Below are 22,984 nucleotides of genomic sequence, written 5' to 3'. Positions count from 1 at the left end.
CCTGTTTTCCTATGTTTGTGAATGTAATTCTTTATCCTTGATGTTTAGTAATTTTATAGGAATATATGTTGGTGTTAGTCAGTTCTTGTCAATTTTTCCTCCCACGGGCTACAACTACCTGGTATCTAGCCTCATTTCCAGTACTTCTTGCAGGGGGCATGTCCACCTTGCCAACTATTTGCCCTTCTGTGACCTCATAATGCTGCTTTATACCCCTCTGGCTTGGCACACCTTAATGAAATTCCCTCATCCCTACCCTCACTCTGACATTGCTGCTACTCATTCTAGCAGATTTAGCTCAGGCATGCCTCTGTGAAGACTTCCTAGACTATACTCCTCAGGTGACCAGGCACTTTCCCCTTACCGCCCCCATGAAATGTAACATGTACCTCTAATATTGCCTTTGGTACACTGACTACCATTAATGGTTTATGACTGTCTCACATCCAGCACTGTGAATTCCAAGGGGAGGGGCGCCTAGCGTTATCCACAAAACTATGTAAGCAATTTAAAACAGAGTTCTTGCTGATAAAAAGTTGGAAATGTTGGATGGACAGATAGCAATTGGACAAATTACTGAGCAGCTAGTAAACCGGGAAAGTGTAAATCTGACACAGTTCGAATACTCTGATAAATTGAATGCTTTGCCTTTAAGGGACATTAATCATATACCGGATGTCGGGGTGGATAAGAAATGTCAAAGACAAGCCTACAGGTGAACGAGCGGGAAAGCCGAACTTCCATGACGCAGGTGACAAGTGTCCAGTAGAGACCGGTGTCTGCTCTCCCGCACCTCGGCCTCTCATCTAAGAAGACGGGCATGAACGGCCAGCCCGTCCCGCATTTCGTGATACCTACAGCTGAAGCTCGCCACCGCTACCCACCAGCTTTTTGCGGAGCCGTCTGCAGCTGGAACCGTGCTGGGAGAGCAGCGGGGCGGAGCTAGTTTTGCGCAGGCTCTGTGTGGGCGGAAAGGGCCGTCAGATTGCGCCTGCGCTCTCGTCAACCTTGCTCCGTTTCCGCGGTCGGAATACCAGACTGGGGATCCGGGCGGGATGGTGTTGCGATGTCAGGTAAGGGTGGGGCGCCCTCACAGGTGCATCTGCCCCCTTTCCTTCCTCCCTCCACGGACCCGGCCCAGCTCAGCCGGATCCTCATCGCAGCCACCTTAGTCGAGTCTTTCGTCCGGTGCCGCGCCCACTACCACCAGTGTTGCCCCTCCGGGCTGCGGAGGCTTTACTTGGGCTGCCCGAAGGAAGGTCAAGTTCTCTCCGCGAACTCTTGGTCTCCGAGGTGACGGCGTCACAGGTTTCTAAAGGCACCCTCGACTTCGCCCCCATGCTTCTATAATTATACGTTTTGGCAAAGACAGTTTTCAAGTTCATGCATTTAACTAAGAGTTCTTGTGGAAAAAGGTGCTTCATATATGCATTTGCAAACCCTTGATTATTTCCAAACCTCTAATTTGCACACTGGGACAGGTGGGTTATTTAATTGGTCGGATTTCTTAGATACCAGGCTGACGGCATAGGTTTGTCCTAGGAAATACCAGTTTAACCTGTATATCAAACCCACCTGCCTTTACAGAGTCAGGGTTTGTATGTTGCATAACTTAATCCTTGGCAGCTGGGTTCGATGTAATGTGGACTGAAATCAAGGGTCATATGACAAGCGTGAAAGACGTGTCTCATTTTTTTTGGTTATATGGAATTTATCTCTTGACTCAGACATCAGTTCACTGCTTAAGTGTTTATAAAAGATGCTATAATTTTAATGTCAAATAAAGGACAACTTAATGGTTTTTAAGAAGATACCGTTAGGGTTTTGTTGTGGCAGGCTTACATTCATAAAACCGAAAAGCATTTGGAAATTAATCTGAATTGTGCTTAAAACAAAGAGTTTTCAAAATTTGAACTTGTAATTATACTAACATTTTTTTGGGTGATTTAATTATTTCTAATTTATAAAATTTGTCTTTGATTAAAGTAATTGGAAAGAAAAGCTCACCGAGACAGAAAAGGTCTATTACTGTTACTGTTAAAGGCATTTCCTCTCCTTTTCAGGTTGAAGTGTTGTATTTTGCAAAAAGTGCTGAGATAGCAGGAATTCGCTCGGAGACCATTTCTGTGCCACAGGAAATAAAAGCATTGCAGCTGTGGAATGAGATAGAAGCACGACATCCTGGGTAGTTAAAAATTTGTAGAATGCATATGATTAGCACTTTTTAACATTGAAAAATGTGTAAATGATTAGAGAAAAAAAGCTAATTTTTATTTCCATGCTTAATGTCAAAAAGGGTCAGTAGACGTGTTTTTCTGGAACTGCTAATAAATTCTGGTATCTAAAAATGCACAATTTCTTAAAGAAAGCTAAAGGTATTTTACTAATAACCACAGAGAGCTGGAATACTGCTAAAGGGACATGAATATATTTGCTTTTATAATTTATAAAATACTGAAAACGTGGGTTCTGCATTTTTATAACATTACATGGGATTGTTACAAATTAGGTTGAAAACTTATGCTTTAGTTTTATGTCCTGCCCCTTCTTTAGAGAACTCAAAATAGAAATTTCTAAGATTAAAAGAAAAGTGAAAGCTCACAAACTGTAGCTACTGCTGAATCGAGTTTTCATAGTATTTCATTTTTTTCTGGTTCTTAAAAATCTGTAATTTACTGCTTTTGTTCCTACCTCAGGTCCTTTTTCGCAATGAAGTATAATTATGGCTTATTTGAAGGAGTTCCAGGAATTTTAATTGTGTCACTTAAGTCTGTATAGATTTTTTTTTTTTAAAGATTTTATTTATTTGAGAGAGAGACAGAGATAGCGAGAGAGAGCACAGGTGGGGAGGAGAGGGAGAAGCAGGCTCCCCACTGAGCAGGGAGCCTGACATGGGGCTCAGTCCCAGGACCCCGGGATCATGACCTGAGCCGAAGGCAGATGCTTAACTGACTGAGCCACCCAGGCGCCCCTGTATAGATTTTTAAACTGGGAAGTCCTAGTGCATTGTAAAAGATATTCCACAATGTAGGTTTAATGGGAAAACTGTTTCTTGATTTCATCTTTTAAGTTGCTTTTTTTCTTTTCTTTTTTTTTCCCCCAAGAACATGGGGAAGGGGCAGAGGGGGAGGGAAAGAGAATCTTAGGCAGGCTTTGCACCCAACGTGGAGCCCAACTCGAAGCTCGATTTCACGACCTCGAGATCATGACTTGAGTGGAAATCAAGAGTTGGGCGCTTAACTGACTGAGCCACCCAGGTGCCCCTTTGAGTTGCTCTTAAAGTGCCCTGATAATCGATGAAATGGGATGTGGCCTTGGTCCTGCTTTATCTTTAACCTTTTACCTGTTGGGAGACACTGGTTTTGTGGGAAAATTCTGAGATACACTTAGTATACTTGTGTACTGAGATCTCCTGGGGAGGGCATGTACTGATTAGGAAATCTCTCTTTTTTTTTTCTTGACCTGGTCTGAATGTTGTGTGATCTAGTTTTTTTTTTTTTTTTGCTGGGGTTGGGTGGTTGTTTAAATCCCTGAGACACAACACTCATTAAAGAGTTGTTAGCAGTTTACTGTGTTCTTTGTGGTGAATAAGTATGTTCTTCAGGGGATATGTACTTTCGCTGCAGAATATGAATTGGTTTAATTAGTAACTGCAGGTGGTGTTTCATGAAGTAATATTTAATGTGATATTTTTAGTTGCAGCTGAAGAGATTTGAGGTCTAACACAACATTGATACTTCTAATTATACTTTTTTCCCTTCAGATTGGCTGATGTCAGAAATCAGGTGATATTTGCTGTCCGTCAAGAATATGTCGAGCTTGGAGATCAAGTCCTCCAGCTTCGGTCGGGAGACGAAATTGCCATTATCCCCCCCATTAGTGGAGGGTAGTGCTCATGAGCCACTTGGGTGTGTGAGATATGTTTTTTTTAACCAATTTTGTGGAAAAGGATCACATAGATGATAACTTGTATATGATTTGCTTTAAGTATATACTTTTCGTAAGTCTGTGCCAGTAAAGAGTTGCTGCTATAATAGTTGATAGACTTATACATATATAAGTAGACAGACTTATACATATCTGTGTATCATCTCAACGTCTGTTCTCTTGTAAGCAGTTTAATTTTATGTCAGTTTGACATGTTCATTCTCTCCACTTGAAATGGTTTATTGAAATTATGTGTCAGGTACAGTGTTGGATGCTGGAGTATTAATATTCCTATTTTGCGGGAAGGAAAACTGAAATTCAGAGAAGTTAAAAGACTTGTCTATGATCACATAGCTAATAAATGGCAGAGCCAACATTTGAATTCAGATTATTGGATTCTCTGTACTTTTTCACAAATACATTTATTTATTTATTTATTTATTTATTTATTTAAATTTTTTTTTTTTTAAGATTTTATTTATTTATTTGACAGAGAGAGATAGTGAGAGCAGGAACACAAGCAGGGGGAGTGGGAGAGTGAGAAGCAGGCTTCCTGCCGAGCAGGGAGCCCGATGTGGGACTCGATCCCAGGACCCTGGGATCATGACCTGAGCCGAAGGCAGACGCTTAACGACTGAGCCACCCAGGCGCCCTCACAAATACGTTTATTAATACAGGATAATAGCTCTCCTGGGTACAGAGAAATGTAGAAAGATTGCATAGTCAGTAAGTAAAAAGATCACTGTGCCTAACAAGAAAGCTTACCATTTTCCAGGTGTAAAGAAACAGCTTTATTATTATAGCTGTGTTGCAGGTAGCTCTAGGACCCAATGCATCTTCCCAAACAGCATAGTCTTTATCTAAGTAGGATGATGCATAAGAATATCTCTTAGTGTAGTCTGGAGAGACAGAATGAGGCTTAATTTATTGACAGTTGAAGAGCAAATAATGTAGAAATTAATGATTATCCCTAATTAAAAGTTTTTGGTAAGTTAGGAATGAAAAAAACCCCTTTCTTAATGTGATAGGGCTTTTCTCCAAAATCAAGAGTAAATACCATACTCAATGGCAAAACCTTGGTTTCAGTAAAGAAAGGAACATACCAAGGATGCCAGTTTATTTTTTTCACCTATTTTTTTCCTCTACTCTGCTGGAGGGCAGTGCCCCCAAAAGTGAAGAATATATATTGCAAAGCAAGTTACGGTAAAGACTGGATCTTTCTTAGTCCCACTATTTGGAAATAATAGAATTTCTTGTCATATTTTTCTCAGTTTTACTGGGAAACTGGTAACCATATCACCACCATGATTTTAGAAAAATGCCATTTTCTTGAGTTTGGAATTTATTCAGAAAATAGTATGCTGCCATTAAAGGGGTGTGTGTGTGTGTGAGAGAGAGAGAGAGAGAGAAAGAGATTAAAGGTGTTCTTTGGAAAGCTTAGGAAGATTACTCAAACAGCATTATGTATTGTTTGAAGGTGTGTGACAGGATTTGTATCATGGGGTTTTTAGAATCCATGTCCCTATAGAATCAAGTTGTAGGAATTTGGTATGGTTCCAAGTTCATAGAGCATAGACCATGTTTGGGTTACCTATAAGTTCTTGTAAGAAGCTCAGGTGGCATGTACAGAAGTTGAAACATCTTAGATGGCTCCACCATCCAGTGGAATGTGAATGTTTGTGCTTTTCTTTTCAGTAGCTGGAAGTATAGGGAAAAGAACATTGGATTTAGTGGGAGTCCCTGACTGGAGTCACCTTGAATGGAGTCCTCAACTCCTCTGAGCCTTCTTTCTCAATGTGAATAAAATCCCTCAGGATTTATGATTATATCCAGACTCCTCATCCTGCAAAGCCCGACCTGCGTGCCCATTCTCAGCCCATCTGTTCCCTGCTTTGAACCCTGGGTTCCAGCGTCCCCTTAGATTCTGGAACACACCTTGGTCTTTCTTGTCCTACAGGCTTTGCATTTGCCATTCTGTCTCTGCCTGGGGGCATTTTCCCGTTTCTTTTCTTTCTTTCTTTTTTTTTTTTTTTTTAAAGATTTTATTTATTTATTTGAGACAGAGAGAATGAGAGACAGCATGAGAGGGAGGAGGGTCAGAGGGAGAAGCAGACTCCCCGCCGAGCAGGGAGCCCGATGCGGGACTCGATCCCGGGACTCCAGGATCATGACCTGAGCCAAAGGCAGTCGCCTAACCAACTGAGCCACCCAGGCGCCCCATTTTCCCGTTTCTTTACAGGACTGCTTGCTTATCTTTCAGGTCTCACTTCTAAATACTCTCTCTTGAGAAAGGCTTTCCCTGATGCTCTTACACAGCCCTTCTTCCCCAGCACCCATGTTCTGTCTCAGAACCCTGTTTATGTTACCCCTGTATATAATTTTTCTCTCTTGCTTTGTTTCTCCATTCCTGTGTAGGTGCCCTGAGGGCAGGAGCCAGGTTGTTTGTTCCCTGGTCCTTGTCTAGTGCATGGGGTTGATCTCTTAGTGAGTATGTAATAGATGCTTGATGAATGAAATGAGAAATGCATGGCAAAGGGCTTTGTATGACATCTGGTGATAGGCACGCAGTTCATTTCCTTATTTCTTCAGTTACTTAACTGGATTATGTCTGGTTATAAAATGAGTCCAGTTCCTGTGGAGTCAGCATTGCTTTTGTTCTCCTTGTCTTCTTTTTGGATAAAGAAAAAGGCAGTTTGGGTGTGGTGCATGGAAATAGAGTGGTTAGAGGTGACATGCGTGTGGATGGAGTGTCGATGTCTGACCCACCCCATGATGGGAGAGAAGAGCCGCAATTCCAGAATTTGGAATAAAGTGGCACATGAGATGGATTACATTTTAAGTTGATCCTGTTAATGGTAAATTCCTTTTTATACTGTCCTTGATTCATTAGGAATATTTATAAACATGCTGGATTTTGCTAAAATTTTACACCTGCTTATTTTTATTATTCTATCACATCTAATGTACAAAAAATATAAATTGAAAAATAGTCTGTAAGTTGGGTGTTTTGCCTCTAATACCAATGTTAAGGTTTATTAATATCTTCTAGGGAAGAGCTGAAGGAAGTTGAAGAGTCAGCTAAAGAGATAATAAAATTCACCACTGAGAAGCTGTCCATAGATGAAGCCTCACAGTTGGTGATTTCTCCACTCTGTGGTGCAGTATCCCTGTTTGTAGGTGAGTTGTCATGTTCACAGCATCTGTTGACTGCATAAGACAAGAGAAATTAGCAAGTGTTTCCCACGCTCAGTGTTAATAGAGGATTTTAAGATACTGAGAACAGTAAGCCAAGATTACCCATGGTGGTGGGTAGAAATTTTTTTGGTTCTTATTTTGTTTTAGTAATCTTCAGATTAACTTATATTAAAGGCATTAAAAGAGTAGGATAAAAGTCATTATGAGCAGGGAGAATTCTGTATTTTCCAAATATTGAGGGGGAAAAATGATAGTGATACTAACTTAATGATAATCCTGGGAGCATAATGTTTCCCATATTGGTTTGTCCTATGAGTATTTTTGGTATGCTTGCCTAATCAGTGTCATTTTATTTCTATATCTTTGTGATAATTATTTTTTCTTAAAGATTTTATTTATTTGTCAGAGAGAGAGAGAGAACAAAAGCAGGGGGAGCGGCAGGCAGAGGGGGCAGGCAGAGGGGGAGGGAGAAGCAGGCTCCCCAACTGAGCAGAGAGCCCTGTGTGGGACTCGATACCAGGACCCTGGGATCATGATTGAGCTGAAGGCAGACGCTTAACTGAAGGCAGACGCTTAACTGACTCAGCTACCCAGGCGCCTCTATTTTTAATTTTTCTAACCAGGTTTTTGTTCTTAGAAAATTTGAAAGCATTTTTTAGACAAATCGGTATGCTGCTTGTCTTTTAAAAAATAATCCTCTTTTCTATTAATGTGTTGTTTCTATTGTAAGGAAAAACCTTATTTTAATATTTTTCTTTTTCTTTCTTTTTTTTTAGGGACTACAAGAAATAACTTTGAAGGGAAAAAAGTCATTAGCTTAGAATATGAAGCATATCTCCCAATGGCAGAAAATGAAATCAGAAAGATCTGTAGTGACATTCGGCAGAAATGGCCAGTCAAACACATAGCAGTGTTTCATAGACTTGGGTATGATTTCCTTTAGCAATTTAAACGTTAATTGCAGTTGTTTTCCATCTTTGTACTGATTCTGATTCTGGAATCTTCCATAGGAATCCTGTATTACCATGAGAGGAAGGTTTGTGAGTGATGCTAGCAGACAGAGTGGAGACACTCTGGGTGTTACATTGTAACATTTGGAGAGTGGCTGATGCTGTAACAAAGTCCAAATGTGCCAAAACTCCAAGCCCCCCCCCCCCCCCAGCACAGATGGCCTGTGCTAATGTGTGCTAAAGTCCTTAAGGCCTTTTAAAGAATTGTTTCATAGTCTGGACTCAGTTTGTATGACAAGTCTGTTAATAGATTTTTTTTTTTTATGTAAATGCCTTTGAAGGTCATTAAATTAATTTGTCTTTTCGTACCACTAAGAGTGGAGTTCCATGCTTTAAAAAGAACCCGGGAATAGAGACTCCATTCTGTTATTTTCCATTAGTTGCTATTTTATTATTAATAATTTTAATTTTATTAATTTTACCAATTCTATGATTATTTATTTCTGTTTAATATTTTAAATTCTACATTGTACTCACCATGCAGTAAGTTTGTGTCTCTAGGCATTATCTGGCACTGTGCCTTGTTTGAATCAGATAGAATCACTGAAAGGCCTTTTTCTCAGTGCCCATCAGACAGGTTTAATGGATCGATGCTAACAAATTAGCCACCACCTCAGCATCCCCTCTGCTGAATGCAATTTGGATCAATTACTGTTTTTTAACTAACCTGGAAGTTTATGTAAAACAGAACTGGATGTTTAGTTGTAAGAATGTTTTACTGGAATTTTTTTTTTTTCATCTGTTTAGTAGATTCTTTAACTAGATTCAGAAGAAATGGCATTATTTTTTCTTCATTTTTGTTAAAGCTTAGTTCCAGTGTCAGAAGCAAGCATTATCATCGCTGTGTCCTCAGCCCATAGGGCCGCATCCCTCCAAGCTGTGAGCTATGCCATTGATACTTTAAAAGCCAAGGTGCCCATATGGAAAAAGGTAAGGAAATGTCTATTTTTGCCATTTGGACATGATTTTTCTCACAAATTTTTATTTTTATTTTTTAAATTTTATTTTATTATGTTAGTACCATACATTACATCATTAGTTTTTGATGTAGTGTTCCACGATTCATTGTTTGCATATAACACCCAGTGCTCCATGCAGAACGTGCCCTCTTTAATACCCATCACCAGGCTAACCCATCCTCCCACCCCCCTCCCCTCTAGAACCCTCAGTTTGTTTTTCAGAGTCCATCGTCTCTCATGGTTCGTCTCCCCCTCCGATTTCCCCCCTTCATTTTTCCCTTCCTACTATCTTCTTCTTCTTTTTTTTTTTTTAACATATAATGTATTATTTGTTTCAGAGGTACAGGTCTGTGATTCATCAGTCTTACACAATTCACAGCACTCACCATAGCACATACCCTCCCCAATGTCCATCACCCAGCCACCCCATCCCTCCCACCCCCCACCACTCCAGCAACCCTCAGTTTGTTTCCTGAGATTAAGAATTCCTCATATCAGTGAGGTCATATGATACATGTCTTTCTCTGATTGACTTATTTCGCTTAGCATAATACCCTCTAGTTCCATCCACGTCATTGCAAATGGCAAGATTATAGTTTTTGTTTTTTTTGTGTTTTTGTTTTTTGATGGCTGCATAATATTCCATTATATATATACACACACCACATCTTCTTTATCCATTCCTCTGTTGATGGACATCTTGGCTCTTTCCATAGTTTGGCTATTGTAGACATTGCTGCTATAAACATTAGGGTGCACGTACCCCTTTGGATCACTACATTTGTATCTTTGGGGTAAATACTCAGTAGTGCAATTGCTGGGTCATAGGGTGTCTCTATTTTCAACTTTTTGAGGAACCTCCATACTGTTTTTTAGAGTGGCTGCACCAGCTTGCATTCCCACCAACAGTGTAGGAAGAAGGTTCCCCTTTCTCTGCATCCTCACCAACATCTGTCATTTCCTGACTTGTTAATTTTAGCCATTCTGAGTGGCATAAGGTGGTATCTCTTTGAGGTTTTGATTTGGATTTCTCTGATGCCGTTTCTCACAAATTTTTAAAAGACAAGGAATAAGATTACATACAGATCTTGTATTCATGGGTCTTCCCTAACTCTATAGAATCATGTTTATTTGTGGAATAGGGTGTTTATGTAATGTTTCCTTTCCAGGGTTTGTTAAACATGAAAAGTACATGCCTCAAAGAATGCATGGCACAGATTAGGTCTCAATAGATAGTAACAACTAGAATTCCTAGTCGGGACTGGTCCCATTGGTTCATATATGAATTCATTTTCTTTGGATTAGAATTCCTTTGAATTTCTTTTGGAGAGTGGGAATAATTCATGGCTATTTAGGCAATAGCTAAAACAGAGATTTCTGGGGGCGCCTGGGTGGCTCAGTTGGTTAAGCGACTGCCTTCGGCTCAGGTCATGATCCTGGAGTCCCGGGATCGAGTCCCGCATCGGGCTCCCTGCTTGGCGGGAAGTCTGCTTCTCCCTCTTCCGCTCCTCCCTCTTGTGCTCTCTCTCTCTCTCTCACTCTCTCTCTCAAATAAATAAATAAAATCTTTAAAAAAACCAAAAAAAACCAGATTTCTGAAGGCAAAAGAGCAAAGAACTTCTTTTTAGGAAAAGAAAAGGGTGGGGTATTGCCTCCGGAGAAATTGCATAGTGAGTGGATTTTTAAAATGTAAATAGGAAATTCTAGCTCATTTTCTGTCAACACATCAAACCAATCAAGAAGAGCAAATCTCTGGTTAAAGAGGACATTCTGAAGGGATGAAAAGACCCAACTCCCTAATTTCTTCCCTGGTGTAGTAACAACAGTGGGATTATTCTGAATTCTCAAACTTCTGATTGCACTTAAGAGCGTAGAATTGCCTACAACATTTTGGCTGGTGGCAAAGCTGAGGAATGAATTAGCCGCTCAGATCAGAAGGCCAGAGCAGAGGACCAGAGGGTGAGTCTTTCCTAGGAGGCTACCACCTCAGTCAGTGGTGGAGACAAGCAAATGTGGGACTCTGACCCAGGGCCTGTGAAATTCAATGACCCTATTTTCTGAATAAAAACTGAAACCCATTCTTATAAGGGGATACTTTGGGATTTGAAGATAGGATATGTGAGAGAAAACTGTCCTGGTGCTTAGTGAAGCTCAGATAGATGGTGGCTTTGCTATGAACAAAGCTGCCACAATTTTGATGGACTACATGAGGCCGTTTCCTGAATAGAGTGCAGTAGGAAGAGCATTGTACATTGAGTTGTGAGCTCGGGTGGCAGAGGTAGTTTTCTTTACCAGGGAGGAAGAAGGGACAGCCAGCTGACAGAAAGTAGATGAGAGGGTAGACCTCCAGAATAAGAAAGTGGGCAGGAGTTAGGGCATCATCTCATTTTTATACTTGGAGGACTAGCTGAGCTTTCTATTTACTTTTCTGTGTGTGGAGGGTGAGAAGGGTATACAGGTGTTCAGAGGAAAGTCGAATTTGGATTTCTGTCCCTCAGGAATAGATCTGACAGGAGAGTGAGAAGAAAAAGTGATACATTCTTGTTCCCCTCCCTTCCAAGAAGTATCTAAATTCTTGTGGGGTTCTAGTCCCACCTGTGCTTTGAGATCATTAGTGATCTAGGCAAGGTGTAGGCGGATAGGTGGGGCACACACTCACAGTTGTTGGTAGGGTGCAGCCCAAACCTACTTAGGACCTTCTGTGGGTGGTCACTTAATTTCACACCTAGTGGAAATACCCCTTCTGCCTACGGAAAAACATATTTAGAAATGTTGAAGTAATAGATGTGTTTGGAAAGAAAAAAAATGTTTACAACTAATGATCTTCCATTTTCCCGGCATGAACTTGCTCAGGCTGTCTCCCGACATGGTCCCGAATGGAATTGTTTATTCCATTCTGTGGTTGTACCTTGTCTTGTTAGATCTTCTTGTCTATTGTTTCTCCCACTGGATTGGGAGTCCTTAAGTGTAGGCAACATGTTTATTCATTTTTCTACTCTTAGTGCCTCATACAAATGTTTGTTGGACTGTTAGAAGAGTAGCAGATTTAAACAGATGTGATATTCATTTGCCTGAATTATTCAGAGGTAGTTGAATTTTTAAGCCACTCTGTTTTGAATACCTGTTATGGTTCTGTTTTTCAGGAAATGTATGAAGAATCATCATCATCTTGGAAAAGAAACAAAGAATGCTTTTGGACAACCAGTGATTAAGTCACACATTTTTTAAAGAATACTAAAATTAAATTTGGTAAACCTCTGTCTTTAACCATATTTTGATTTTTCTTTCCCAGAAGTTAGGATGGTTTAATGAAGTACAGTCTCTTATGTTACACCAGTACAATGTGACAAAAGGGAGACAAAAAGCAAGTGGGTGTTCAGGATGAGGGCTTATGCAGGAACCGGAGATAGAGGAGAGGCTTTAGGGAAAAAGCGGGAGAGTAATTGAAATGTGAGGGGAGATGTTGGTGGTAGACATACTCTTCCATGAAGTAGGAATTTCAGATTACATAATGTTTTAAGTGTTTTTCAATGAGAAGCAAAATGAAAAGGATTTTATTTTCTTTGAAGGTAATAGTAGATGGTCAATGAATGAAGTACTTTATGATTTTATGGGTGGTTTTGTCCTTTGAATATGATATTAGAGTCACAATATATTTCAGTTTGTTGTGAGAAGTAGTGGTCAAGAAGCCAGTACTTTGAGTCTTGATCTCCAATCCCTGAGCGAACCTATTGGAGAATTTGCAAACGGATTCCTGGATGTCTTTCCATTTTCCACTGCCACATCTCTCATCCAAGCCAGTACTGCATGTCTCTTGGACTGCTGCTCTGGCCTGACAGTCCCCTGCTGCTGTTCTGCCTCCCGCTGAGTCACTGCATCCTCCTTGGAACCTTCTGAGAGCCAGTCCCATCCTAGAACCCCCACTGTCCTCTCCGTGGCCCACAGTCTGTGAATGGGCTTCCCCCTGCTCCTCGCTTGCTCCAGGCACCCCTGCTTTGCTGTGGCTGGTCTGCAACAAGCTTAGTTTGTCGTAGGGCCCTTACTTGTTCCTTTATCTAGAATGCTCTTCCTCCAGGTATTCCCACAGTCTGCTTCTTCACTTTATTTCAATCCCCGGTTACATGTTATCTCCTCAGAGAGCCTTCTCTGGCTATCCTATTTCAAACTGGAGTCCTGGTCCCTTACTCTGCTTTCTGCCTTGTTGTGGCCCTTAATGCTACCTGATGGACTGTATCTGTTAGTTTTCTCCATCACTGGACTCTAGACTTCCTGAGGTCAGGGGATCTCTGTCAAATGTCCCCACCACTACCATGGACTGGAAAATGCTGTTGGTGTTAAGTATTGTGCCCCAGATTAAACACACCTGGCACATGTGTAGCTGTTGTGTGAAGGTATCTGGCTGAATGCATGAGTGGGTGGGTTTCCGCTCTGCTCCTGTACTCTGCCGTCTGCAGAGCGCGGAAGTTGTGAGAGGTCTCTTGAGGCGGGAGTGATCTGTGATGTAGTTCGTAGCTGACCCGGCAGAGGGCAGCAGAGCCAGGGCTACAGTAAGAGCAGCTTGAGTCCGCTGTTTAGTCTGTTCCTTTTCTTTTGCAAAGAACCAAACTTTCAGTTTAGTTAGCCTTTTTCTTTAAGTTAGGGTTGGAGTGGTTCTTAGATGAACAGTAGTGTCTGGCTTTGAGGAAGATTATTTCCAGGGCCTAATTGGTACCTGAATTTAAAATATTGAGGGGTTATGATAGGATGAGGATGGAATTTTTAAAAATGCTGTTTATAGTTTTTAAAAAGTGATGTAGAATAAGTAGGAATTTTAAAAAATGAGTAAATATAAAATTTTCCAATTTGGGACAAAGTGGTAGCCTTAAAATATAGATCTGTTCTGTGACAAACCTCATGTTCTTTTTCTTCATAGTTGTATTTTAGTGTACGGTACATACCAGACACACTCACTGGTGGTAGTCCCGTGGTAAGCCGCCCTGACAGCTTGGTTCACCAGAACTGAGATGGGCAAGGTTGAGGAAAGCGTTTGAGAGGTCACCTGATCTGGGAATGGGACACGCTTGTGCATCGATGTAGATGGAAGCATGTGCCACCCAACCTTTGCATTAATGTGCCGTCTCTACAGTGAAGGCCAGTCGGTAAGCTTGCTCTGTATCTTTCCTAACACATAATAACTTCAGCATATTTAATCCTTAAAATGTTTAAACCCTCCTGCTTACTACTAAACCTTAAAAAAAAAAACAACCAAACAAACAACTTCAGATGACTGCTTAGGCAAGTTGCAACAGTTGGCCAACGTTTTTTCCTCTCTCTTCCAAGCACACATTTTATTTCACGTGAGAAGTTGTGCTTTAGAGCAGTGCTTCTCAGACTTTACTATGTAATGTAATATGAGTCATCTGGGGATCTTGCTAAACTTCCCACTGGCGTTCAGTAGTTCTGGATGGCACTGAGATACGCATTTTGTAATAGGCTCCAGGTGATGCAGTGCTGCCTATTTGTGGACACACATTGCGAGGCAAGGTTTTACACCTAGTCCTTAAACCATGAAGGTAGTTTAAGGTTCTTACAGAACATCCTGTGGTCACTGCTAGTAATTTAAGAGATTAGTTACATCCTTCCAATTCTTACTTTGCTTCAGAACACGTTCAAGACTCCATCAGAGTGTGTAAGATAAATACAGTGAAATAAATATACGAGCCATAAAATTAAAAGTCCAAAGTAATAGAACTTTATTTTCAAAGCTATTTTAATTATAATAATGTGGTATAAAGAGTGTTTACAGTTAAATAACACTTTTGCTTGATTCTCATATTTGAGTTTTTCTCATATGAATGTTGATTACTTGTCCAATTCGATTTGTTTCTCAGAAATGAATTGTACAATTAGATGAACATGCATACATTTTTATATTTTTTGTGGAGAGAAAAAAGGCAAAAACCAGTTAATTACATCTTAAAGATTTATACTTTACATGAAGGAAAATATCCAAGACAGTTTCTCTTTAAAAAATATACAATTCTAACATAGTTGTGCAATATATACATTTTTGACTTTGCCAAAATCCAGTACAGATGAAACCATCTTTTTGTATTTACATATGGCTACATTTTCATTAAGGTTCAAAGACGTGGTTAACATTTTTATTTCAAATTTTACCCTCATGTTTATCTTTTACCTTTAGATGTTTAGCCTTTCAAATTGTTTATAATGGGTATGCTTAATGTACATGAGGGGCATAATCCCAAAAAGTCATGGGTACAGGTATTTTCTGTGTGCAAACTGAAATACCAAAGATGGGCCAGGGTGCTCAGTTTGAGGGATCCTGCTTTCTGTTTAATGTCTTGAGATTTTTAATATATTAACTTATAGCTGCATATCAGAATAGATAAATACATTATAAAATTATACCTTTACAATAGCTTTTAGTATAATCACTTGTGTGATTATGATAAATTGGTTTTAGTTTTCATTTCACAGTTAATAGATAACTTCTATTTTATAAAAAGAACACTGCCAGCTAGAAAAAATTTCTTTCTAGTTGGGGAGTTCTTTTGCTGCTAAAATGAATGATGCACCATTTCAAGTCTTAAGGCAGCTTCCTCACAAACTATTTTACTATTTTCTAAATGGCTTATGTGGCAGCCATGCACAAAGCAACTGTTTTTAATCACATTCTACAGATCTTGTCTATATACCATTTATGAAATGGAAACTTTAAAATGGTATCTTTTAAGCCCCATATTATACTTACTTTTAAAACAAAAGTGTGGCTGAATAGGAATACATAACTTTATTTCAAGCAGTGGGTTTTGTTTTAATTTCTTGGATAAATCCTCGCCTTTGCTTAAAAGTGCTTGAGAAATACTAGAGCCCTGCCTCAAATTTTGATCTGATGATGGAAGTTGTGTATTTATATTAGGCCACTTGCTCTTAGTGTATTGGGGTTCTCAGTTGGGTGATTTTGCCTCCCAGGAGGCGTGATACAATGTCTGGAGATATTTTTTGATTGTCACATCTTGGGGCAGAGGATGCTCCATGCCAGGGATGCTAAACATCCTACAAGGCACAGGACAGTCCCCTGCAAGAATGCATTACCTGGCCCCTCACGTCAGTAGTGCCCAGGCTGAGAAACCCTGCCCTAGGGTAATAAATGGTACAGAGACAAGTGGCTAAGTTTTTAGTTTGTAGTAACCCAGCTACTTCATGGAGACAATGCTGCCAAGGTAGATTACCTAAGCCACGGCTTGGCCAAGGCTCCCAAATTCACCGTGGGTTTTAGTGCTTCTGTAAGAAAGGAATGACCTGCTAGAATTCCTTGTGTAGCACCCTGAAGAACTAGTATGTATATGTGTACAGTAGTTAGATGGTTTATTAAATACTCTATCAACTTAGTGATGTTTTTCCTCTACTCTCAGAAGTTTTGGACTCAGAGTCCACACTGCTGTACTAAGAATTGGGCTCTAGCACATCTAGAGAATACCATGGTTTTGTTATAAACCCCTGACATTTTATGGCTAATTCCCCCCCCCCCCCCCGTTTTGCTTTGTCAAATACAAAATAAATCACTAAACAGTGTAGATAGCTTGAGATAGCTCACAGGAGTTGGGCCAGGAGGGCAGTCGGGACCAGATGCACACGGGCATATGCCTGTTTTCAAAGTCAGGTTTTTGGAGGATTGTTATTACAAGAAATCCAGATCATAGCCTTTTAAAGCTAAAAGCATTGCTGCTGAACTCCAACCCAGTCTTCCCATTTTCTAATGCAGACACTGCAGTGTATAGTCCCTTTGCCTTTCTCCCAGTCCCTTCTGGAGAATGTGTGGGCTCAGAAACAAAGTGCAGAAGGAGAAATGGGTGGTGTATCGCCAAGACAGTTCATTTACATCAGTGACTGGGATGCTCGTTAGAAAACAGACTAATGGGTTTCATCCCTGTCTGACCAAATAAATGTCTCAGGAGTTGGGACCAACAGGCTACCTAGGGATCAAACTTGCCCAGGTGGGAGTCATTCGTCTGGAAGCTTAAGTCCTCCAGCAACACACAAACCCAGAGGGTATAACTGCTAATTTGGTGGTTTCCAATATCTCCTTGTAGTTTCTTGCAAATTCCCGTGTTTTTTTTTTTTTTTTTTTTTTTTTTAAACTGCCTGAAATTCCAACAATTAGAAATTCACTCTGGCTTATTTTTCTTACTTGTTTACCAATAAATGAAAATAGCTCCCTGGAGTTAAGGAGATTATTCACATAAGTATGTGAGATGATTTTTCGTCCTCATCCCTGGAGGTATGAGGGGAGCAGCTGCCCCCAAGGAATGGGAGACTGGGCCAAGGGCCAAGGGAAGGTGGTTAACTCTGGATGACTGGATGGGAAGTGCCTCAGGGAGCTTCTAGAAGATGGGGGCACCAGGAGGTGGGAGAGTGGCTTGGTCCGGAAGGAGGAAGGATGCCAAAGAAATTACTCATCTTCTGAAAATTCAAACTAGGTCCCTGCCAGCCAGTCAAGTTAGCAAGTTGGGCATCCTGAAGGAGAAAGGCAACTTCCTACTTCCTGTAGCATAGGCTGGGCCTCTAGCAGATAGGATTTTACCATAAACGTTGTGATATTATGGATTTTAAACAAAGTTTTGTGCTTTGGCCTCTAAATTACTACCCCCTCTCCACCCTTAAATGGAAGTTTTTTTCTCCAGAAAGCATACTCTGGGCTCCTACCAGGTATCCAGGCGTGTTTTGATAAGTACATCCTAGCAAACAAGGGACTGAGAAGGCAGCTGCAGGCTGACAACAGCAAATTTTACCCTACTTTATTAAGAAAATTATCACTTTAACTTCTGTGGCAGCTTTGGATGAGCAGCATAAGTTGAAAACCTGTGTTGTTTTCTCCCCATCAACATCAATAGCCAAGCTAATTCTGTGTCTATGTGAAGTCCTTCCACTTTTGTTGTTACTGTTTAAAAACAATCATTTTCAATGATTGGGGTTCCCCCTCCAATCTGAGAAAGGTTGTATTTTTCTTTAAGACTTCTCATGTTTGTAAGCATTTCATTTTTCTGACACAATGCACATTATAATGTAAACTCTGGACCAGCCAATGGAAAGATACCACTTTTCCTCCCATATAAAATAAGTCTTTTACCCTTTATACTCCTAGCCACCCCCCCGCCCCAATTTCTTCTTTCCAAACTGACCTGCAGTTTTTGTAAAATATCAGGCTAGTTTACCTATTACACATAAAACACAGATTTAAAAAAAAAAAATTCCATTCATGCAAATTGCAGACCCAGGCTGCATGCTGCCCGGAGACTGGGGGGGCGCTCAGCTGCTGAGTTCCGTGGTCTCGTCAATCTCATCTGCATTTTTGGACATTTTTTCATATTTTCTTTTGAAGAAGCCGAGCTGTAAGATGCGGGTGTAAACAGTTGACCACCCATGGGCTATTTTGTCATGGCATCTTTGCCCCCGCCCTGGCCGCCCACTAGAGCACCTCTGGGACTCTCGGGGCTCTGGAGGGGGTGGTGTGCACACTGTGACCTGGTGTCAGCTTTTCAGTGAGGAAATAGTACTCAGGGAGTTGAACTCAATTCTCAATTGCATCAAGTTAAATTTAAATTTTCCATGGTCTGCTTATTTGCAGCTGAACAAAACATTCAGGGGTCTGGATGGAAGGCAGGCTGAAAAAAAAAAATATAGGGACCAAGACCAAGGATCTAAAATCCTTACTGATTGTTTTCAAGGACATAAGTGAGAATTTGCAAATAAATTTGCATTTCCTTTTCTCTTACGATGGAGGAGGTACTATATAAAACTTAAGGCTACTGTTTGATAAGGAAATTCAAGACAGATGTCTTTAGGAGCCCCATGTTTTTAAATATGAAAAATTTTCTTACCTTCCATAAAACTGCAACCAGAGCTAATAGCAAAAGGATTCCAGCAATTACACTTCCTACTATAACTCCAGTTGGAACTTCAGCTTTCTCATGGGGTTTCATTATCGTGATGGGAATCTGTAAATGTACACATGCAACAATTGAGTTAATTGTAGCACCCAGAGAAAGTGAGATGGTCTCGTCAAATTCTCTAATTTTATAAATGGTGGTCCAGAAAGGTGACGTGACTCACTCATGATCTCATTCCTAGCTAAATGTTGTGCAGTATAATTTCTAAAGAAAATGCTCCTGCAAAGTACAGGCAAGGAATACAAGTTTTCTAGTTTCCTCTGTTCTTAATTGTGTCTGTATTTAGTAGATACGTCACCTCGGACAACCTCAGATGCTTTATTTATGAAATAGGAACTTCGGTTTCTGGCACAGTTCCATCGTCAAGTGACAGCATTTGGAGTCCAGACTTGGAGAGGGGAGTCGAAAACCAAACAAATTAACAACCCCAGATCCCTTGTGATTAAGTAACAGCAGCTTTGTACTAGGATCCTAGGTAATTGCTTTCACTTAACTCACTCAAGTTATTTGATGTGGATTGTTAAAAAGTGGAAGTAACGGCTCAGGTTGACCTTTTCCGTGATAAACTGTCCTTGAGGCTATTTGTGATTCTTTATGTCTACTTCCTGGGAATCTTTGTGACTTTGTAATAGAATGGTTGCCCTGAGAGTTGTAATGATAAAACAGTATCATACATACATATATGTGTGTATATATATTTTTTATGTATATTTTTTTAATTGCAGAAAGAATCACTGCCATTTCCTCCACAAAGTGTATTAAGAATATTAAGAGCTGCATTTTGGGAAAAACAAGTCGACAAAACCCAATTTATTGATTGATTTAACACTACATTACAGTGGCAGATGAGCCGTCACAGAATTTATGAGTTGGGCTGAACTTTGTCTTGCCTTTTGGTAATTATATTTCTTTTCATTTATATTTTCAAGAGCTAAAATAAGGTTTTACAATTTAGGAATAAAGTAACTAACTTAATGGCAGTCAAACCTTTACTCTCCATTCCAGAATTTCCCAGTTGGGTCCATGGATCCAAAGGGATCCATGAGTATAAAAATTTTTGTATCAGATTTTTAAATGGACTGGGATTCAAATAAATTTAAGAATCGCTCATCTACCTAAAGGGATATGCCAGTTTATTATCTGGATTCCAAATATTATTCAAAAAATTATCCAGATTATTTGGATTAAAAATGTATTTTCATGGACAAGGAATAGTTGGCCTTTGTTATTTATCAGTATTGACAAGAGAAAATCAAGAAAAAATCTAAAGCATTCATTAAAATTGTTAGATAAACGTATTGACAATTGAAATATTGCTTTCTGAAAAAAAGACCTCGGCAGATGTTCAGAGAGTCTGAACACTACATTTTTTAAAAATGAACTGCTAAAATACCTATAGTACTGCTAAGTTCGTAATACTTTGAATTTGAAGTCCACATTTCCTTTGGCTCCATTTCTGATTTTCCACATCCCAGCCTCTGAAGAGAGGGTGTGGGCCTTTGCTGAGGGTCGTAAGCCCAGGGCCGAACAGCATCCTTTCTTGGAATCCTTTCTCCTGGGACCAGAGTGGGCCACCAGTGCTGTGAGCCCTACTCTCAAGGATTGACAGAGGTCCAGAGTTCACAGGGCCATTGGCTTTTTAATGGCTACAACAGTGGACTGAGGCCAGCTGCCAGGCTGGTCTTGGGACAGAGTCTTAAGCTGGGGCTTCCAATTGTTAACAAAAGCATTGGGAGGAAAATGCTCAGCCAGCAGATTAGCTGAGCTTGGAAGTCCCGCTATATCTAAATATGGCCTATTCGAACCAGAGGTTCACTGCAAAGGAAAGTTGTCCTGTGCCAGCCCTTGGAACAGTGAGCCTTTGTTTTCTCTGAAAGTACATTTCTTTGCAAGAGTTTTTTTTTTTTTTTCTTCCAAATCAAGGGGAACATTCATAGTTTTCTAGAGTATAAGAACTAATGAATGGACACTTCACACAGTGCCGGTATCTAGCTATAAGGAATACTAAAAAAAACCCAACCCAAAACCCTCTAATAAATGCCTTAAGCCTACTTAAGCACTTCTCTTTAAACAATAAAATAAAATATATGATTCAAATAAGCCTGACTTGAATGTCATAGCCTGAGATGTAGACTGTGCTGTGAAAGCAAGGAGAAAGGAAGAGTGGCTTGAGGCCTGGATTAGGGAGCCACAGACAGCAGGAGCCCCTTTTGTTGTGCCTCGAAGTGGACTGTCCCTTCTGATCCAGCTTCGCCAACATGGGTTGGGGGCCGTGGGGGAGTGTGGAGGGCAAGTATACCACTGAACTTTTTAGAGTAAAGTAGCAAACAACTTTGCCAATAAGCCTAACGTAATAAACCTCAGGTTTTTAGAGTTTCACTAAGAAACTTGTACAGATGTGTAGGTGAGAAGAACCACTATTCTTAAGTTTTCAGAAAGGAAGGCCTATCAGAGACTAGCGCCCGCTGGGGTGACAGGATGTGCTCACCGTGACTGTGTTTTCTTCGATCACATATATCTGAGGGTCATAGGTGTTGATTTCTGCAGATGCGGTCAGCTGTACGGTCTGGAAAGTTGACTGGAACATAAGAATAAATAGGTTTTATCCTAGCAGAAGTTCACACACACAACTTTGGCATGTTTATTATTTGTTTCCTTGTGGAAAATGACAAGAGCAAAGGGCTCCTATGAAGCCCCAAGAATCTTTGTGTTCCTAAATTGGTGATACATGTAGGACCGCACATGGGAAGCAGCTGGGGAACTGAAAATGTGTGGATACCTGGGCCATAATAGCAAATTAAACCAAATCTTGGGAGTGGGGGCGAAGTTCAGGCATCAGCAGTTTTTAATTGGGAAGGATCATGGTTCAGATTTTTAAAAACGTTATGTAAAGTTTTCATCATGAGGGAAAATTGCAAGCTTGAGGTTTCATATATTTACCTGAATAAGTCAAATAATGGAATGGAAAATCGAATAAAAACAGTAAAAGTACACTTAAACTTGACCATGCATGTCAGCAGCAGACACCCTGAACCTTTTGTCGAGCTACATAATGAGTAATAATTTCAGGTTTCTAATTTCTAAGTATTTATATAAAATACTGGATTTGGGGCAGGCATATAGGAAGGACACATTTTATGCTGTTACTAGTAACCATGTAATATGAAATAACTTTACACGTATTCCTGGACCTACTTAGAGAAAAATGATTTTTCAGTGGATACATTAGTGACGTGTATTTTGTTTTTTCTGTAACGCAAATGTTGGGACTGATGCTTACTTTGAAATAGCATACGGTGCCCAGATTTAGAACTGCCTTCCTATGCTCTGGCTACTAGGATTCAGTTTTTCTGGTTACCAAGGCACATGTTTCAACATACATCATGAGGTGATTTGCTAAATTATATCTGGGAGCCAGAAAAAGAATGCATATCCAAAAAGTGAGCAATTTATTTCCTTTCCCCCGGCTCAGTCTGATTAGTTTTAATTTTCTCAAGATGGAAGATTGCATCAGAAGTTAGGCCTGATCCCTCATGTCTTAAGCACACATTATTGGGGAAACATTCACAGTATTGGTAATGGTCTCTTTTAAAAAGAAAAATAGCAATTAAATGATGCTGTTCCATAGTCCCTGTAGACTAAAAAAAATTTCTTCTCAACACTGATCCATCTGCCCTCCCAAGCCTGCCCCTTGGCACAGCCGTGCACACGACATCCTGTTAACCGGGGTCGTTGCACCACGCGTACCTGGGAGAGTGAATAACACACCTGCTAGCGCTCACAGGGCTCCGCCTTCCAAACCACAGCCGACCATGCCACTGATGCAGAGGCCTGAGCAGTCACTTTGTGACGAAATTAGGGAAATGTTTACTTGCAGTGCATCAGGAAAAGGGTGAAAGGCACTATGCTAATGGACTCTAGTACAGGAAATGAGATTTGT

General features: G+C 40.3%; 2 protein-coding genes across 4 annotated transcripts in view; one reads left to right on the top strand and one right to left on the bottom strand.

Moving 5' to 3' along the window:
* The first annotated feature begins 973 nt into the window (after positions 1 to 973).
* LOC118006690 (molybdopterin synthase catalytic subunit) lies at positions 974 to 14,856 on the top strand. 3 transcript variants are annotated; one of them, XM_034999447.1, is made up of 8 exons: positions 974 to 1,073; positions 2,064 to 2,185; positions 3,764 to 3,908; positions 6,977 to 7,104; positions 7,899 to 8,049; positions 8,939 to 9,062; positions 12,235 to 12,340; positions 14,004 to 14,856. In XM_034999447.1, exons 3-7 carry the CDS (start codon positions 3,811 to 3,813, stop codon positions 12,301 to 12,303), a joined length of 570 nt encoding a protein of 189 aa, XP_034855338.1. In that variant the 5' UTR covers positions 974 to 1,073; positions 2,064 to 2,185; positions 3,764 to 3,810; the 3' UTR covers positions 12,304 to 12,340; positions 14,004 to 14,856. The 3 variants fall into 3 exon arrangements, with proteins under 3 accessions (XP_034855338.1, XP_034855337.1, XP_034855340.1); XM_034999446.1 differs by lacking the exon at positions 14,004 to 14,856 and having other exon boundaries at positions 12,235 to 12,358; XM_034999449.1 differs by lacking the exons at positions 974 to 1,073; positions 14,004 to 14,856 and adding an exon at positions 1,154 to 1,481 and having other exon boundaries at positions 12,235 to 12,358.
* Positions 14,857 to 18,202: 3,346 nt separating this feature from the next.
* LOC118006689 (integrin alpha-2) overlaps positions 18,203 to 22,984 on the bottom strand; it is a 101,659-nt gene continuing 96,877 nt past the window's right edge. The window contains exons 28-30 of the mRNA XM_034999445.1: positions 21,533 to 21,622; positions 18,976 to 19,092; positions 18,203 to 18,484 (exon numbers count right to left, since the gene is read on the bottom strand). Coding sequence (XP_034855336.1) covers positions 18,404 to 18,484; positions 18,976 to 19,092; positions 21,533 to 21,622 — 288 coding nt within the window. The 3' untranslated portion in view covers positions 18,203 to 18,403. The remainder of the gene's footprint in view (positions 18,485 to 18,975; positions 19,093 to 21,532; positions 21,623 to 22,984) is intronic.

Source organism: Mirounga leonina, unplaced genomic scaffold, assembly GCF_011800145.1.
Source record: "Mirounga leonina isolate KUSES-001 unplaced genomic scaffold, KU_Mleo_1.0 Mir_98, whole genome shotgun sequence".
NCBI lineage: Eukaryota > Metazoa > Chordata > Mammalia > Carnivora > Phocidae > Mirounga > Mirounga leonina.
Note: the sequence above shows the minus strand (reverse complement) of the source record. Positions and strands in the feature narration are given on the sequence as shown.